General features: G+C 38.2%; 1 protein-coding gene across 4 annotated transcripts in view; it reads left to right on the forward strand.

Moving 5' to 3' along the window:
• The window catches only part of LOC138739315 (PC3-like endoprotease variant B), an 827,554-nt gene that overhangs the window by 799,247 nt on the left and 13,695 nt on the right, over positions 1-14,612 (forward strand). For all 4 annotated transcript variants that reach the window (XM_069891108.1, XM_069891107.1, XM_069891109.1 and 1 more), the window contains one exon: positions 12,306-12,475. In XM_069891108.1, coding sequence (XP_069747209.1) covers positions 12,306-12,475 — 170 coding nt within the window. The remainder of the gene's footprint in view (positions 1-12,305; positions 12,476-14,612) is intronic.

Below are 14,612 nucleotides of genomic sequence, written 5' to 3' on the forward strand. Positions count from 1 at the left end.
CTCATCCCTGCCACCAATCACCAGGAAGCTCCTGCCATCCACTATATACACTTCTCTTGCATTTACCCTCCTGAGAGGTCAATAAAACTTAATCTCTAGAGCAGACTACTGTGAAGAATTTTATCAAATGCTTTACTAAAGTTCATGCAGTTAACAACATAGTTCCCTACCTGTCAATTATCTTTGTCATTTCCTCACAATACTCATTCATATTTGTAAAACAGGTAGGTCTTCTCCTGCACAAGGCCATGCTGACGTTCCCTAATAAGTGCATGCTTTTCCAAATGTAAGAAATCTTCAAAATGTCTTGGTTTGACCCTGTTAACCTTCTTAAACAAGGGAATAGTTGTACCTTCTGGAAACTCGCCTGAGGCCAAAGAGGATACAAGGATCCCAGTCAAGATGCTGGCAATCTTTTGCTTTGCCTTCCTCAGTATCCTGGGATAGATTTAATTGGGCCCTGGCACTTACCTTCAGTGCCCTCCATAACATTTGGGGCAAAGACACTTTTTCCCCTTATTTTTGCCCTGCGCTCTATATTTTTAAATTTGTAATCAAACAATTCTCATTTAATTAAAGTCCACATTTCAGATTTTACTGAGGTTATTTGTATATATTTTGATTTGACCATTTGAAATTACAGCACTTTTTATACATAGTTTCCTCATTTCAGGGCATCATAATGTTTGGGACATTTGGCTTCACAGGTGTTTGTGAATACTCAGGTATGTTCAATTGCATCATTGGTACGAGTATAAGAGAGCTAGGCTTGCTTCAATGATAACCGTTGGAGTCTGTAGTTGCCATATTTCAACATGAAGACCAGAATTGTGGCAATGAAAGTCAAGGAAGCTAATAAAAAAAGAGTAAAAGACATTGTCCAAATCTTAGGGTTACTGAAGTCAACTGTTTGGGACATCATTATGAAGAAAGAGCCTACTAGTGATGTCAGTCATTGCAAAGGGATTGGTCTTCCGAGGAAGATCTCCACTGCTGATGAAAGAAGAATTCTCATCGTAATGAAGAAAAATTGCCAAACATATGTCCGACAGATCAGAAACATTCTTCAGGAGGCAGGTTTGGATGTGCCAATAACTATTATCCTCAGAAAATTCCATGAACAGATATACAGAGGCTACACTGCAAGATGCAAACCATGGCAAAAATGGTACACTTTGAATCTTGGGCAGTTCCTTTGCACTTCCACACTTTGCTCTTGCCTTCACTCTGATACAAGTTAATCTTGGTCTCATCTGTCCACAAGACCTTTTTCCAGAATTCTGCAGGCTTCTTTAAATACTTCTTGGCAAACTGTCATCTGGCCATCCTTTCGGTGGCTAACTAGTGGTTTGCATCTGTATTTCTGTTCATGAAGTCTTCCGAGGACAGTAGTCATTGACTCATTCACACCTGCCTCCTGAAGATTGTTTCTCATCTGTCAGACATATGTTTGGGGATTTTCCTTCATTATGATGAAAACTATTTGGTCATCAGCAGTGGAGTTCTTCCTTGGAATGCCAGTCCCTTGGAATGCCTTGGAATGCCAGTCCCTTTGCAATTACAGAGCTCACCTGTATGCTCTTTCTTCTTAATGATGTTCCAAATTGTAGATTTTTGGAATCCTAAGGTTTGGGTGATGTCTCTTACAGTTTTATTCTTGTTTTTCACTCTCCTAATGGCTTCTTTGACTTTCATTGGCACGACTCTGGACCTCTTGTTGAAAAATTGCAACTAAAGACTCCAAAGGTGATCAAAAACATAGAATTAAGCTGACCTCTCTTATACCTGCACCAGTGAAGCAATTAACCCTACCTGAGTACTCACAAACACCTGTGAAGCCAAATGTCCCAAATATAAATGAAGGGACAATGCATAAAAAGTGCTGTAATTTCTACATGGTCAAACTAAAATGTATACAAATAACCTTGAATAAATTCTGTAATGTACACTTTAATTACATGTGAATTGTTCGATTACACATTTAAAACTGTGGAGCACAGGGGCAAATAAAGGATAAAAGAGCCTTTGTCTCAAATATTATGGAGGGCACTGTACCTTATTTTGCACACCCTCTGGGCATTCTACTGCTCCTCTGAACTCTAGGGCAATTTAGAATGACCAGTTAGCCGACCAAATTAGATATTTGACAGAAGGACAAGCATATGATTTCTCCTCTCTCTTTCACTTAAAATTTTAACTCCTATTTTCCAGTCCAAAAAAAACATGCATCCTAAGATTAGGGGCCTTGTCCAGAATTTATAACCAGGCAATAAGTTCTAAACACAAGTCGACCATTAATCCCTTAGAGCACACATGTCAAACTCAGGCCCGCGGGCCAAATTTGGCCCGTGATATAATTATATTTGGCCCGCAAGATCATATCAAGTATGTATTAGAGCTGGCCCGCTGGTCGCCGCGCCAGTATAGAGCATGCACAGCTAATACTACAAATCCCAGAATGCTTTGCAAATGCGTTGGTGCCGCCCCGTCAGCCCGCTAATCACCCCCACCTCCTCTGTTTACTTTCATTAGCATCTGCGACCTGTCGCCCAACTCACATGTAATAAACCCCTTACAAAAAATGGCCAAACCAAAGACAGAAAACAGGACCATTCAAGACAGGTGGGAGGCAAACTCTGACCCCAGAGTTTGATGAACTTGCATTTAAGAAGAGATGCAAGTATCGGGTTTAGACCCAGGTGCATCAGAGTAAATCACAGTGTAGCAAGCTAAGCTTGGATTCATATTTTCTTTGGTTCACTTTGGACTGTTCATAGTTGAAAGATTGGATTTTCATTGAAGCAAGTTGTTATTTTTTTGACTTGTTGGCTTGTGGAAAAAAAACATTTAAAAGGAGCTTAAAGGCTATAGAGAAATATTATTTATTGAATATTTTATTTCTCATTTGTTAATGCTTCTTCTGGAAAGAGTTTAACCAAAACTATTATTAAACATTTATTTTAATAAGAAAAAGTTTAACATTACATATGTTGAAAGAAGAGAAAACATGCAGATGTTGTTGAAAATTTTCAATAAATATTTAGTTTGGCCCACGACTTCGTCCAAGTTTTTAAATTTGGCCCTCTGTGATTTGAGTTTGACACCCCTGCCTTAGAGCCTATTCCATGCATTCAATGAGATTAATGATGGATCAACAATTTTATGTGTGTAGCCACCCTTTCCCCATATTCTTTAATACCTTCAGCAATTAAAATATCCATTTCAAAATTTACATTGGGAAATTCCAGATGGTCTTTATGGAAGAGAATTTCAAATTTCTATCACAATTAAAAATTCATTTTCAAATGACCCCTATCTTAAATCCTCATTAACCCAACTTTTCATAATTTACACCTCAAAATTTAATCTATTTTGTGACTATTTGCAAATTGAATATCAAGTCAATCTATGCATGCTTTAACATGATCATTTTCAGTAGAAGTTCCACCCATCAGCAAGTTGCGTCACACTAATTCAAGCACAATTCACATCGTACGGCTGACCTTTTTCCAGCATTATTTACAAATGTGATGACATTATCAGCATTCTTGATACTCAGTTCTGACTTACCAAATTAAATCAACATAATAAGATCCAACCTACACACTCTGTTTATAACTCGCAGCAGAACATAAAGATTGCACCATATAGTTAGTTAATATGATTTAAGGGTCACAATTGCTTGTTCATTATGATGCCAACATTACTTTCTAAGCTAAAAAGCAAATCATACAGCATATACTGCAATGTCTATCAGAATAATGAATTTGCCTCACAGTAGTGTGAAGATATTCATGATATGTGACATGATATGTATGGATGGTCACAGCAGCAGGAGTGGAGGCTAAAATGGCCACTCTCAGAAAAAAAACGCTTGTCCCCTCTTCGCCAAGTTTTATTTATACTGCTGTGCTGTGGCTTCCAGGAAGACAATTTGCTGGGGCTGTGTACCCACTTCCTGCATATTTAACTAATTCTTCATGATGTGAAATTATTTAAATTTAAATTCAAACATAGCAATGCAGCACGGTAACAGGGCCCTTCGGCCCACCAGCCCATGCCGCCCAATTACATCCAATTGACTAACAACCTTGGTATGTTTTTGAATAGTGGGTGGAAACAAGAGCACCCGGAGGAAACCCATGCAGACACGGGGAGAACATACAAACTCCTTACAGACAGCGTGGGATTCTAATCCCAGTTACTGATGCTATAGCAGTGTGGCGCTAACCGCTACAATAACCATGCTGCCCTTTATCTAGTCCATGGGTGAGATTAAATTTGAATTATTGAATTATTTATTATTAGGTTTCAAAATATAATGAAAAACTTTGTTTTGTGTGCTATCCAGGCATGTCATGCTGCAGGAAATGTAACAATAAATATGAAATGCAGGGAGTATTGTTTCAGTAAGTTAAAGCATGCAGACTATAGAATTGAAATTCACTGTGCAAGGGAGAAAGGAAAGTACAGTTAAAACAGTGCATCTTTTAGCAGTGGGATGTCCATTTTATAGTCTGATAGCAGCAGGAACGAAACTGTCCTTGGAGGTTCGTATTTTCAAGCCTATGTATCCTGCCATATAGGAGGGTGAGGAGAGATTGAGGTGGGATGGGTCCTTTAATAAGTTAGCAGCTTTCCCAGGACAGCAGAGAGTATAGGCAAAGTCAACGGAAGGGAGGTTGCTTTGTATGATGGCCTGAGCTATGTTCACAACTCTCTGATGTTGCTTATGGCCTTGGGCAGAGCAGTCCCCATACTGAGCTGTGATGCCTCCTGACAGGATACTGTCCATAGTGGATTTGTAAAAATTGATGAGACCTCAATGACATGACAAATTTCCTAAGACTTCTGATAAAGTCGAACATTTGGTGTACATTCTTTATGATTTGAACTTAAGAATAAAAAGAATAAGTGCTCCAAGGACTAATAGTTCTCTTACCAACAGGACACTGACTGCTTTAGAAGACTTGGCTTTATTACATGCACACTACCTTTTCAATGCATTTTACATACAACCGTAGAACATTACAACACAGAAACAGGCTCTTCTGCTCTTCTAATCTGTGCCAAGCTATTATTCTGCCTGTCCCACTGACCTGCCAACAGTCCATATCCCTCCATATCCCTCCCATCGATATACCTGACAAAATGTTTCTTAAATATTAAAATTAAGCATTTCATCATTTCAGCTGCCAGTTCGTTCCACACTCCCACCACTCTCTGTGTAAAGAAGTTCCCCATAATGTTCATGGTAAACTTCTTCCCTTTCACCCTTAACCCATGTCACCTAACCACTGGAAAATGCCCACTTACATTTACTCTATCTGTACCACTTTTAACTTTGCATACTTCTATCAAATCTACCCTTATTCTTCTATACTCTGAGGAAAAAAAAGACTTAACCTGTTGAACCTTTCCCTGAAACTCAGTTTTTCACATTTTTCCTTACATATGTTTTTTTTTTATTTTTCACACTATGAACCATACTGACCAAAATACACGCAAACATTTCTCTCTTGAATATGCACAGTGTCATTTTCTCCCATTTTTGCACCTCACTTCCTTCCCTCCTTCACCCCCTCCCCACCCACTCAATGTTCAACATATATGATACATTAAACCTATTAAACAATGTCATCACACAATGAAAGTAAACAAGAAATATGTGTCTTCTACTTTTACATACTGAGTCAGTTCATTTCGTCTTCTTCTCCTTCTGTCATTTTAGGTGGTGGAGGTCCGCGGTAGGACTTCTCTGTTGATACAGATTAAGAACTTAGTAGGCCAAATTATTTAAGACTAATGATAGCACTGGATTTGGACCCTTAAACCTTTGAGATGACTGCCACATTCCAATTTGTTGTGTAAAGATCCTTTCATCAACATTAGAAATGTCAAAATTGATGGAAGGTATCATATTAGACATGTAATAATAAACATCTGACTGATGTGTTGAGTGAATTTCAATTTGATGGCAAATTTGCAACCAAGTCAGTCCCTAATAGTAAACCTGGATTAATGGGTTTCAAGCCAAATAGGCCCAGAACTCTCCAGGAAACCTCGGAGATCAGGCATCTACCTTGAATTATCACAGGGGTCTAGAGAAATGAATCTATTCCTAGACAAAGTAATCTTTACGCTTTGCTTCGAATAACTCTTATCAGTCACCCAAGTGGATGGTGGAACTTTGGGTTCGTTAGCAACAGAAAGATGAACCAATGCTTGAGGCTGTGTGGCTAACTAATTATTCCCCAAGCTTTGTTACTGCCCTCTACGCTCTAACCTTCAAAAGTTAGAAAAGTGTTTCATGCCTGGCATCAGCTTTGGAAAACTTTCAAATGAACAATTTCCTCAGAACTAGTGGTCTGATAAGCTATAAAATTAAAATGAAATCGACCCATAACCTGACTTTATTTCGTTTATCTAATCTTACCCACTCAATCCAAGGCTGGATGGAGCTCTTGTGAATAGATGTCAGTGTCTTACCACAGCACTGAGATAAACTGGAAGCCACACTCAGGAAAGCTGATCCTAATCCCAGAAAGCAGTTCCTGTCCTCTCCCTTGATGAGAATAACACTGCCACTGACACCCAATTGAATCTAAACTCCATGCCCTAAAGTATTGCTCCTCCCTAGGCCATGCCCTTTGGTGATCCAGACTGCCACCACCGACACAGTTAAACTGACCTGAATATAATACTTTCCCAGGTTGGCATGGCACAGCAAAGACCAGTTTGATCCAAACCCAGCACATGTTGTTGGATACTATTGGGCTCAGGTCAAATGACCAGGCTGTACTCTGAACAGTTCCTGCTTCATGTATTTCACCAAAGAACCAATTGCAGAAGGAAAATAACTCTAAAAATAGTTTGCTCTTTAGTAATGAGTCCCAAAGCTTTGTTGTGTTTAATCTGAAAGAACATGTTGGCACCCGTATACACAAAAAATACGGGATTAAATTTGTAATGATGTCCTTTCTATGCCTCTAGACCTGCGAGATACTCCCATAAGTGCATATATGATAGATCTGTAGATAATTGCTGGACAACATCTTTCTCTGCATTCCAAAGATTTTCTGTTTTCTTTCTTTTTTAATAGCTATATTATATTACTCTCTATATTGGATTTTTTTTTAAGAGGGGGTGGTTGGGATAAAATATTTTTAAAAAACATGAATAAAATATAATATTACATTCCAAAGTTAGTTCTTTCAACAAATGTAAATATAATGCTTGAAGTTAGATCATATGTAGCCCATTCTTTAGGAACTAAACATTTAAAAAAAATTACCCAGAGTGGATCACAAGAATGAACAGCTCCAGGAAAAAATGCAAGGTTGGTCTAGGAACATACGTGGGTAGTTCATAATAGAATCTCGGGCACTGGGGTGTGCCATGTATTATTTTGAGTTGTAGATCTTCTCCAGTTCCTGTCCAGCAAAACAGTGAGCATTTCATAGACTTGGATAATTCGAAACATGGAGGTCCTGTTTCCGATATATTTCCGGATGTAAACTACTCTGAACTATTTCAAATGTGCTTTTGACTAAATTTAATATTTATTTTTTTACCAGTGACTTCATTTGCCAATAGAGTTAAGTAATTATATATGTTAGCACAAGAGCAATTCCTATTCAAGTGAAATTTTCTTCTCTGATTCACTTGCACGGCCAGTTAGTATTGAAATGTAAATGAGCGAGTTCAATGTTTTCTGAGCACATTCTTTGTGTTCAACTTTATTAATCAGGATAAGGGATGAATTTACTTCTCTTTTAGCTATATTTCACTGCAATAATATGCACCTTATACCTTAGACCTTATATATAATAATTACTTAAATCTACTTTATGGAATATTGATCCTTTTTTTAACTTTTGGGCACTGTCATTTCGATCAATACACTTTGTGCAGCATTCTCCAACTAACACCACTTGACTTCATCAGTGGTGCTGTAATATTTTTAATTTATATTTATACCATGCTGAGTCAAAATATCCTTTTTTTACTTCTTGTATTACCAAATTTTATCACTTTAGAAGCAACATAAATCCTCTGTTTTTCTGCCAGTGTGACAAGTGGCATTTTTGCACATCTGTAAAGTTTTCCCCTTTAAAGACCAAATACCCTTATTTTCTTTCAACAATGAATTTTCAATTTAAGCGGAAGATTTGTTCTGTGCACTGAGTGTAATGAAATGGCAAATGACCTCTGATTTCATTGCACCTGGCACAAAGAGAAAATCTTTCCTCCATATAGCAATTTGTGCCAAATTACAGATCTTTTTGTTCTGCGCCTATGTGCCGTTTTGAAATTGTTTTATAACTGCCCAAACTCATTTCACGGGATGCTATGGAAGAGGAATGGTTATGCTACCAAATCAGTGATTTAGAAACGTGGGCAAATAATCCAGAGAATGTGCTTATCATCCCACCAAGGTCACTGATAATTAAAAATATTTATCTTGAAGAGTGGTTGTGAACCTATTTTGAAAATAAATGCCATAGGCTTTACTGATGTCAGACTTTCACCAAACATGATTTTAGTTTTACACCAATGCAGTGGACTCTACCGTGGTCTGAAGAGGCCGACAAAACCAGTTAATTCAGGGCTAGACCATAAATGATGTCTATTTAGAAGTATCAATATCCTTAAGGTCATAGTCATACAACACAGAAGCAGACCCATTTTGTCCATTACAAGAAGACAGCAAGGAAGATTAACTTCTCATTGGCTAGAAACCTGCCTCAGAGCATGCATATTTGTGTTTAAGTACCTCAAATACTTTCTGTTGGACTGGTGGTTAAACAAAAGCATATGATTGGCAGCTGGCACTTTATTGTGCAGGCTTGTTTATGATCAATGATGATGTAAAGAACTTTTAGATTTCAAGCCCATAGCTAAAGTAGCTGGTTAGTGCCAACAAGCTGTGAACTAAGAGAAGCAATCAATGATTTTTCCAATTTCTTATGACATCATTCAACAATTTTCCAGATTCTTAGAAAGTATACACATTCTGTCAATCACTGCTCTCAATAAATCTTCTCTGGATCTTATGCTCTACTCTCTCTGCTACACATCATTATCTTTGGCCCTCTCTCGTTTTGTGCCTGAGCTCCAGATATTGGTTTCTAATGTGTGCTACCTGCCTAAGTTCTACTTCATTCTCAGCTGGTTCCACTCTTTTAAATAAAATTACATCTTAATTTCAATTACATTTTTTAAACAATAACAGGCCCTTGTGGCCCACGGATGCCCCAATTAACCTACAATCCCCCAACATTTTGAAGTGTGGGAGGAAACCCACGCAGACACGTGGAGAACATACAAACTTCTTTCAGACAGTGCTATATTCAAACCCGGGTCACCCAAATTTCATCTCCTGCATTCAGTGTACACAATGTGGCCTCCTCTACATCAGTGAGACCAAACACAGATTGGGTGACTACTTTGGAAAACACCTATGCTTTGTTGTGGGTCTAAACTTATGCTTCCTGTGACCAACCATTTCAACTTCACAACTGTTCCTGCAGTGACGTCTTTCCTTTGCCTCATCCATTGTCAGGACGAGCCTCAATGTAAACTGGAGGAACAGCACAGCATAATATTCCTCCTGGATTCAGCATTTAACCCCTGCACCTCCCTCCCTCTCTCTCTCTCTCTCTCTACCCTCCCTGTCTCTCCATCTTCTGTCCTACCATAATTCAATCACAGTTGCTCATTCATATTTAAGAAAGGATGAATTATGAAATGAAGTTGGCAAATAAGATACAAAAGGATACTAAGAGTTTATTGAATATATTTATAATTTTACTTCTATGAGAAAACTCAAAGACTGGGTGACTGCTTTGTGAAGCACTTGTGTTTATTGAGTCATACAGCATGAAAACAGGACCTTCAACTCAACTTGCCCATTCCAACGTAAATGTCCAATCTTCCTGCATTTGGTCCATATTCTTCTAAACCCATCCTATCCATGTATCCATCCATTTTTTTTCATAAGCATTCCCTCAACCACCTTCTTCGGCAGCCTCCGTGTAAAAAAAAGTTACCCCTCAGGTTCCTGTACTGTTTAGTATAAAGGAATATCCCTGAACTTCCAATTGCCTGTACCTTTACATTTCCACTCCACTGCCACTCGGGCCTTCCTGTGGCCTCCTGCACTTTTCCAACTCAGCCCAACACAAAGGACTCATCTTTCATCTGAGCACTCTGCAGCCTTCAAGGCTGTCAATACAAAAATTTCATGTCACTCATTTTTCCTCTGATTTTTTAATATCAAAACTGATCAGTTCTGCTGGTACCTTATCCTGCTGTAATAGTAACTCAGTTTTAATCCCATCACAGATGCTGCTTGATCTGCTAGGCATTTCCAACATTCTCCTTTTCCTTTCAGACATCAGAAACTGCTTCAGCCTGTATTTCACTGTTTTAATTTACTCCTTTATTTGTTTTCTCTCTCTGGTTTCCCAACCAGGGATGTTCGCAGCCCTTGGGGGTGTGGGATAACATTCCAGGAAGTGTGAGATAACATTTTTTTTTTATAAATCCATACTCCTTCAGTTTGGATAATATGTCGGATGATGAAGAGCTGAAGGAAGATCTTATTGATTTGCACACAAATCGTGTTCTTGAAATACAGTTTGAAAGCAAAACTTTGGAATAACATTGGTGTTCGGTGATGGACATGTTTCCAAGACTTCGTGAAAAAGCACGAACTGTGCTCATCCCATTTGCAACGACATACTTATGCGAGTCTGGATTTAGGGCCCTTTTGTCAATCAAGACAAAATCTAAAAATCCGCTTGGGTGCACAGGCAGACGCACGGGTTGCCATCAGCTACAAAGCGCCACGTTTTGAAAAACTCTTAAGCAATAAACAGGAACAAGAGTCATTAAATTTAAATTGGCTTATGAACATTTGAACATTAGTTCTTTAATTTTTTTAAAGAAATTTCATGCATGGATGAAAATTTAATTTCTTTGTAGGGTTTATGCAACTTTTAATTTGTTGTAATATTTTTTCTTTTCCATATGTTTCATTTTTGTTTATATATTATTAAAAAATGATTATACAAATTTGTTTTGGTCACCTTCACCTTTATTCTTAAATAAATTATTACTTTAAGGGGTGCGAGAACATATTAAATTTTTTTAGGGGTGCGGGGCATAAAAAAGGTTGGGAGCCACTGCATTAATGGTTCTCATGAATCTACAACCCTGATAGTTCTATAAACATTGCCAACACCTGAACAACCCTGGCCTCACCCTATCTGAGATATTCTCTTTGCCCTATCCTCTTCTACACGCCTTCCCTGAATTTTAAAACTAAGTTGGCTTTCTTACTTTCCCAGATCTGTTTGTGGTTTTCAACCTGAATGATTCATTCAATTTGCTATTTCCCAAAATCAGAATCGTGAACAAGTCATGAAATTCAGTGTTTGGCAGCAGCGTCACAGTGCAAACTTTCATCTTATAACCATCTTACAACATTAAAATAATAGTTCACGGAAAGTAAGGCAGTGTCTTTGATTCATTGATTATTCTGGAATCTGATGGCAGTGGGGAAGAAGCTATCCTTGTGCCGCTGAGTGCTTGTCTTTAGGCTCCTGTACCTTTTCCCCGATGATAGCAGTATGAAGAGGGCATGGACTGGGTGGTGTGTGCCTTTGAGGATAGAGGCTGCTTTTTTAAGACACCTTCTCATGTAGATGTCCTTAATAGAGTGAGTCTGGTGCCTGTGATGTCGCAGGCTGAGTTAACAACATTCTGAAGTTTATTCTTGTCCTGAGACTTGGCACCTCCATACCAAGCAGTGATGCAACCAGCCAGAATGCTCTCCATGGTACACCTGTAGAAGTTTACGAGAGTCTTCGGTGACATAGCAAATCTCCCAAGACACCTCACAAAGTATAGCCGCTGGCGAGCCTTCTTTGTGATTGCGTCAGCATGGAGGCTCCAGGACAGATCCTCAGAGATGCTGACAACCAGGAATTTGAAGTTCTTGACTCACTCCACTACTGAGCCCATCAATGAGGACTGGGTCGTGTTCCCCTGACTTCTTCCTGAAGTCCACAATTATCTCCTTGGTTTTGCTGATGTTGAGCGCAAGGTTGTTGTCGTTACACCGTTCTATCTCCCTCCTGTACACTTCCTCATTGCTGTTGGTGATTCTGCAGACAACCTACTAAATGTTTATCACATTTTCTATTTTTACTTAATTTGAGAATGTACATGAATTATATAAAGACTGATTTAACAGAAATGAGTTACTCCTGAAAATGCTTGTGTTTTTATCTGAATAGTTAAGGATGATGTCAGAAAGCTCCGGGATGAAGATGATGAAGAGCTAATAGTCCTCAAAAATCTAATAAAGGAACTCAAAATAGATAGTCGACTGGTTGAAACATTCTTTTATGAAAATAAAAGAAAAGTGGATGAAGATGAAATTCCTTATACCTGGTCAGATCCACAGGTGAATATCCATAATTTATGTATTGTGTTAAGTTATATTGGGATTTATTTGTTTTGAAAATGTTGTGATTCACAATTAATATTTATTTCCAAGTTTGGTGATGGTCTAAAACTAGGTGGGATTGTGAATAATCAGAACAATGTAAGTAGATTTCAAGAGGATATGAACAAACTGATTGAGTCAAAAATAGGGTAGATGGAAAATATTATGGAAAAAAAACAGATCATACATTTTGGTTCACAAAACTAAAAATGCAGCGTACTTTTCAGATAGTGACAATTTGGTAGATGTTGATGTTCACAGAGATCAAATTGTCCTTGTTGCAGCAATCAGAAAGGATGGCAAAGGATATATTGACTGTTTGTGAGGAGATGCTTTAAGTAGATAAGTAAAGATGTATTACTGCTATGATCTCGGAAGTTAAGCAGGCCTGGTCAGTATTGGAGGGGAGACCACCTAGGAACACCAGGTGCTGTAGGTTTTTGTGAGGGGCGCTGGACAAAGTGGCGACCCTCCTGTCTGACTTACAGTAGACAAAAGTTAAAGAATTTCATGTATATTACATTCTAAATGTGGTATTACGTGACATTATTGGAACCTTTACCTTTCCAACAAAGGACATGGTAAAACAGGTTAAGTTTTGTATGTCATTTTCATTTCCTTATGTTAAAAAAAGGATGTACATATCTTGAACTGAGCGCAACCAAGATTCACTCACCCAGTTCCAGGGATGGTGGGTGAGCTCTCAACACAGGCTTTGAGTGGACTAGGACCACGCTCTCAAGACTTTAAAATAATACTAGGTGATCTCAGAAGCCTCCAAGATTGTTACAGGACTCAACAGGATGGAAACAGGAAGTCTCTTCTCCCTTGCTAAAGAATCGAGAATCCAGGTTTGCATGATTGGTCCATTTAGGACTGAGAGAAATTTCTTCACTTATGGATTATACACACAATGGAATTTTCAATATTGGAGGGCTGACGAGATTCAGTCATTGAGTTCATTCACCACTGAGGTTGTTAGACTTCTAGATATTAAAGTGATCAAGAAATGAGGAGATATGCAAGTTCGTAGGGCTCAAGTAGAAGTTTAGTCACATTTTTAACAAAGAGTAGAGTAAAGTCAAAAGACTAGATGGCCTACTTTGCTCATTCTTATTTTATTTTCTTTCACCTGTGAGGTAATAATTCTGATCTAGGATGAGATTTTTATTATATAAAGCATACCTCCCCCCTGTTAGTGAGGGAACATTTAAAAAATTTTCACTACAACAAAGGCTTGTCACATCACTAAGGTTTCAGTCATTATAATGAAAGGTTAGGAACACAGTTCACATCCCATGACAAAATCTCAGTTCACGCACCACGCACGTCAGACTCTAAAACCAAACAGCCCTGCCCATTAAATAACAACCCATACATTTCAATGAAGAAAAGGAAACCCTGGAGAAGAAGCTGGAAATTGTGAAAAGGAAGCAGACAGGAGAGAAGACCACTGCTCTTAGCAAAGCATCTGGGACCCTGAAGTTAACATCACTACCATTGTGAAAAATTAAGAAGCAGTGAAAAGGATAACACAAACTTCGGTGATTCTTTGCTCTTGCCATAACATCATGAGAAGACTGGATATGTGATATGAATATAAGAACAGTTTAATTCATAAATCAAGTATAAACTCAGGGGAGTGTGATTGTGAAGAAAATCAGGAGGGATGGAGGAACTATGCCTGGAACTCAAAAAGGAGATTCAAAGCTACAGAACAGATGTAAGCAAAACTGATCCCCAGAGAATTAATGAAGCAGTGGCAGTGTGGATGTTAAACTGGTAAAGAAAAATAGTTCCCTCCATTCTGAAAAATTGTCTTTTATATTGAACCCTATGGGTTAAGGTTATAACCGTTGTTCCTTGTGGTATGTATTTACTGATCATAATTCAGGTACATATTGGCATGATACAGAAGTTGGAAAGACAATGGTAGAAGTAGGAATAGTTTATTTATATAATGCATTTAACACAAAGCACTGAACATACAATTAGGAATAATTTGCTAGCTATCTAAACGATGACAGGCAGCCAAATACACTAATGCAGCCATCTTTTTACAGTGTCTATTCAACTTAGAATGTTAATTATTTAA

Source organism: Narcine bancroftii, chromosome 7 (genome assembly GCF_036971445.1).
Source record: "Narcine bancroftii isolate sNarBan1 chromosome 7, sNarBan1.hap1, whole genome shotgun sequence".
NCBI lineage: Eukaryota > Metazoa > Chordata > Chondrichthyes > Torpediniformes > Narcinidae > Narcine > Narcine bancroftii.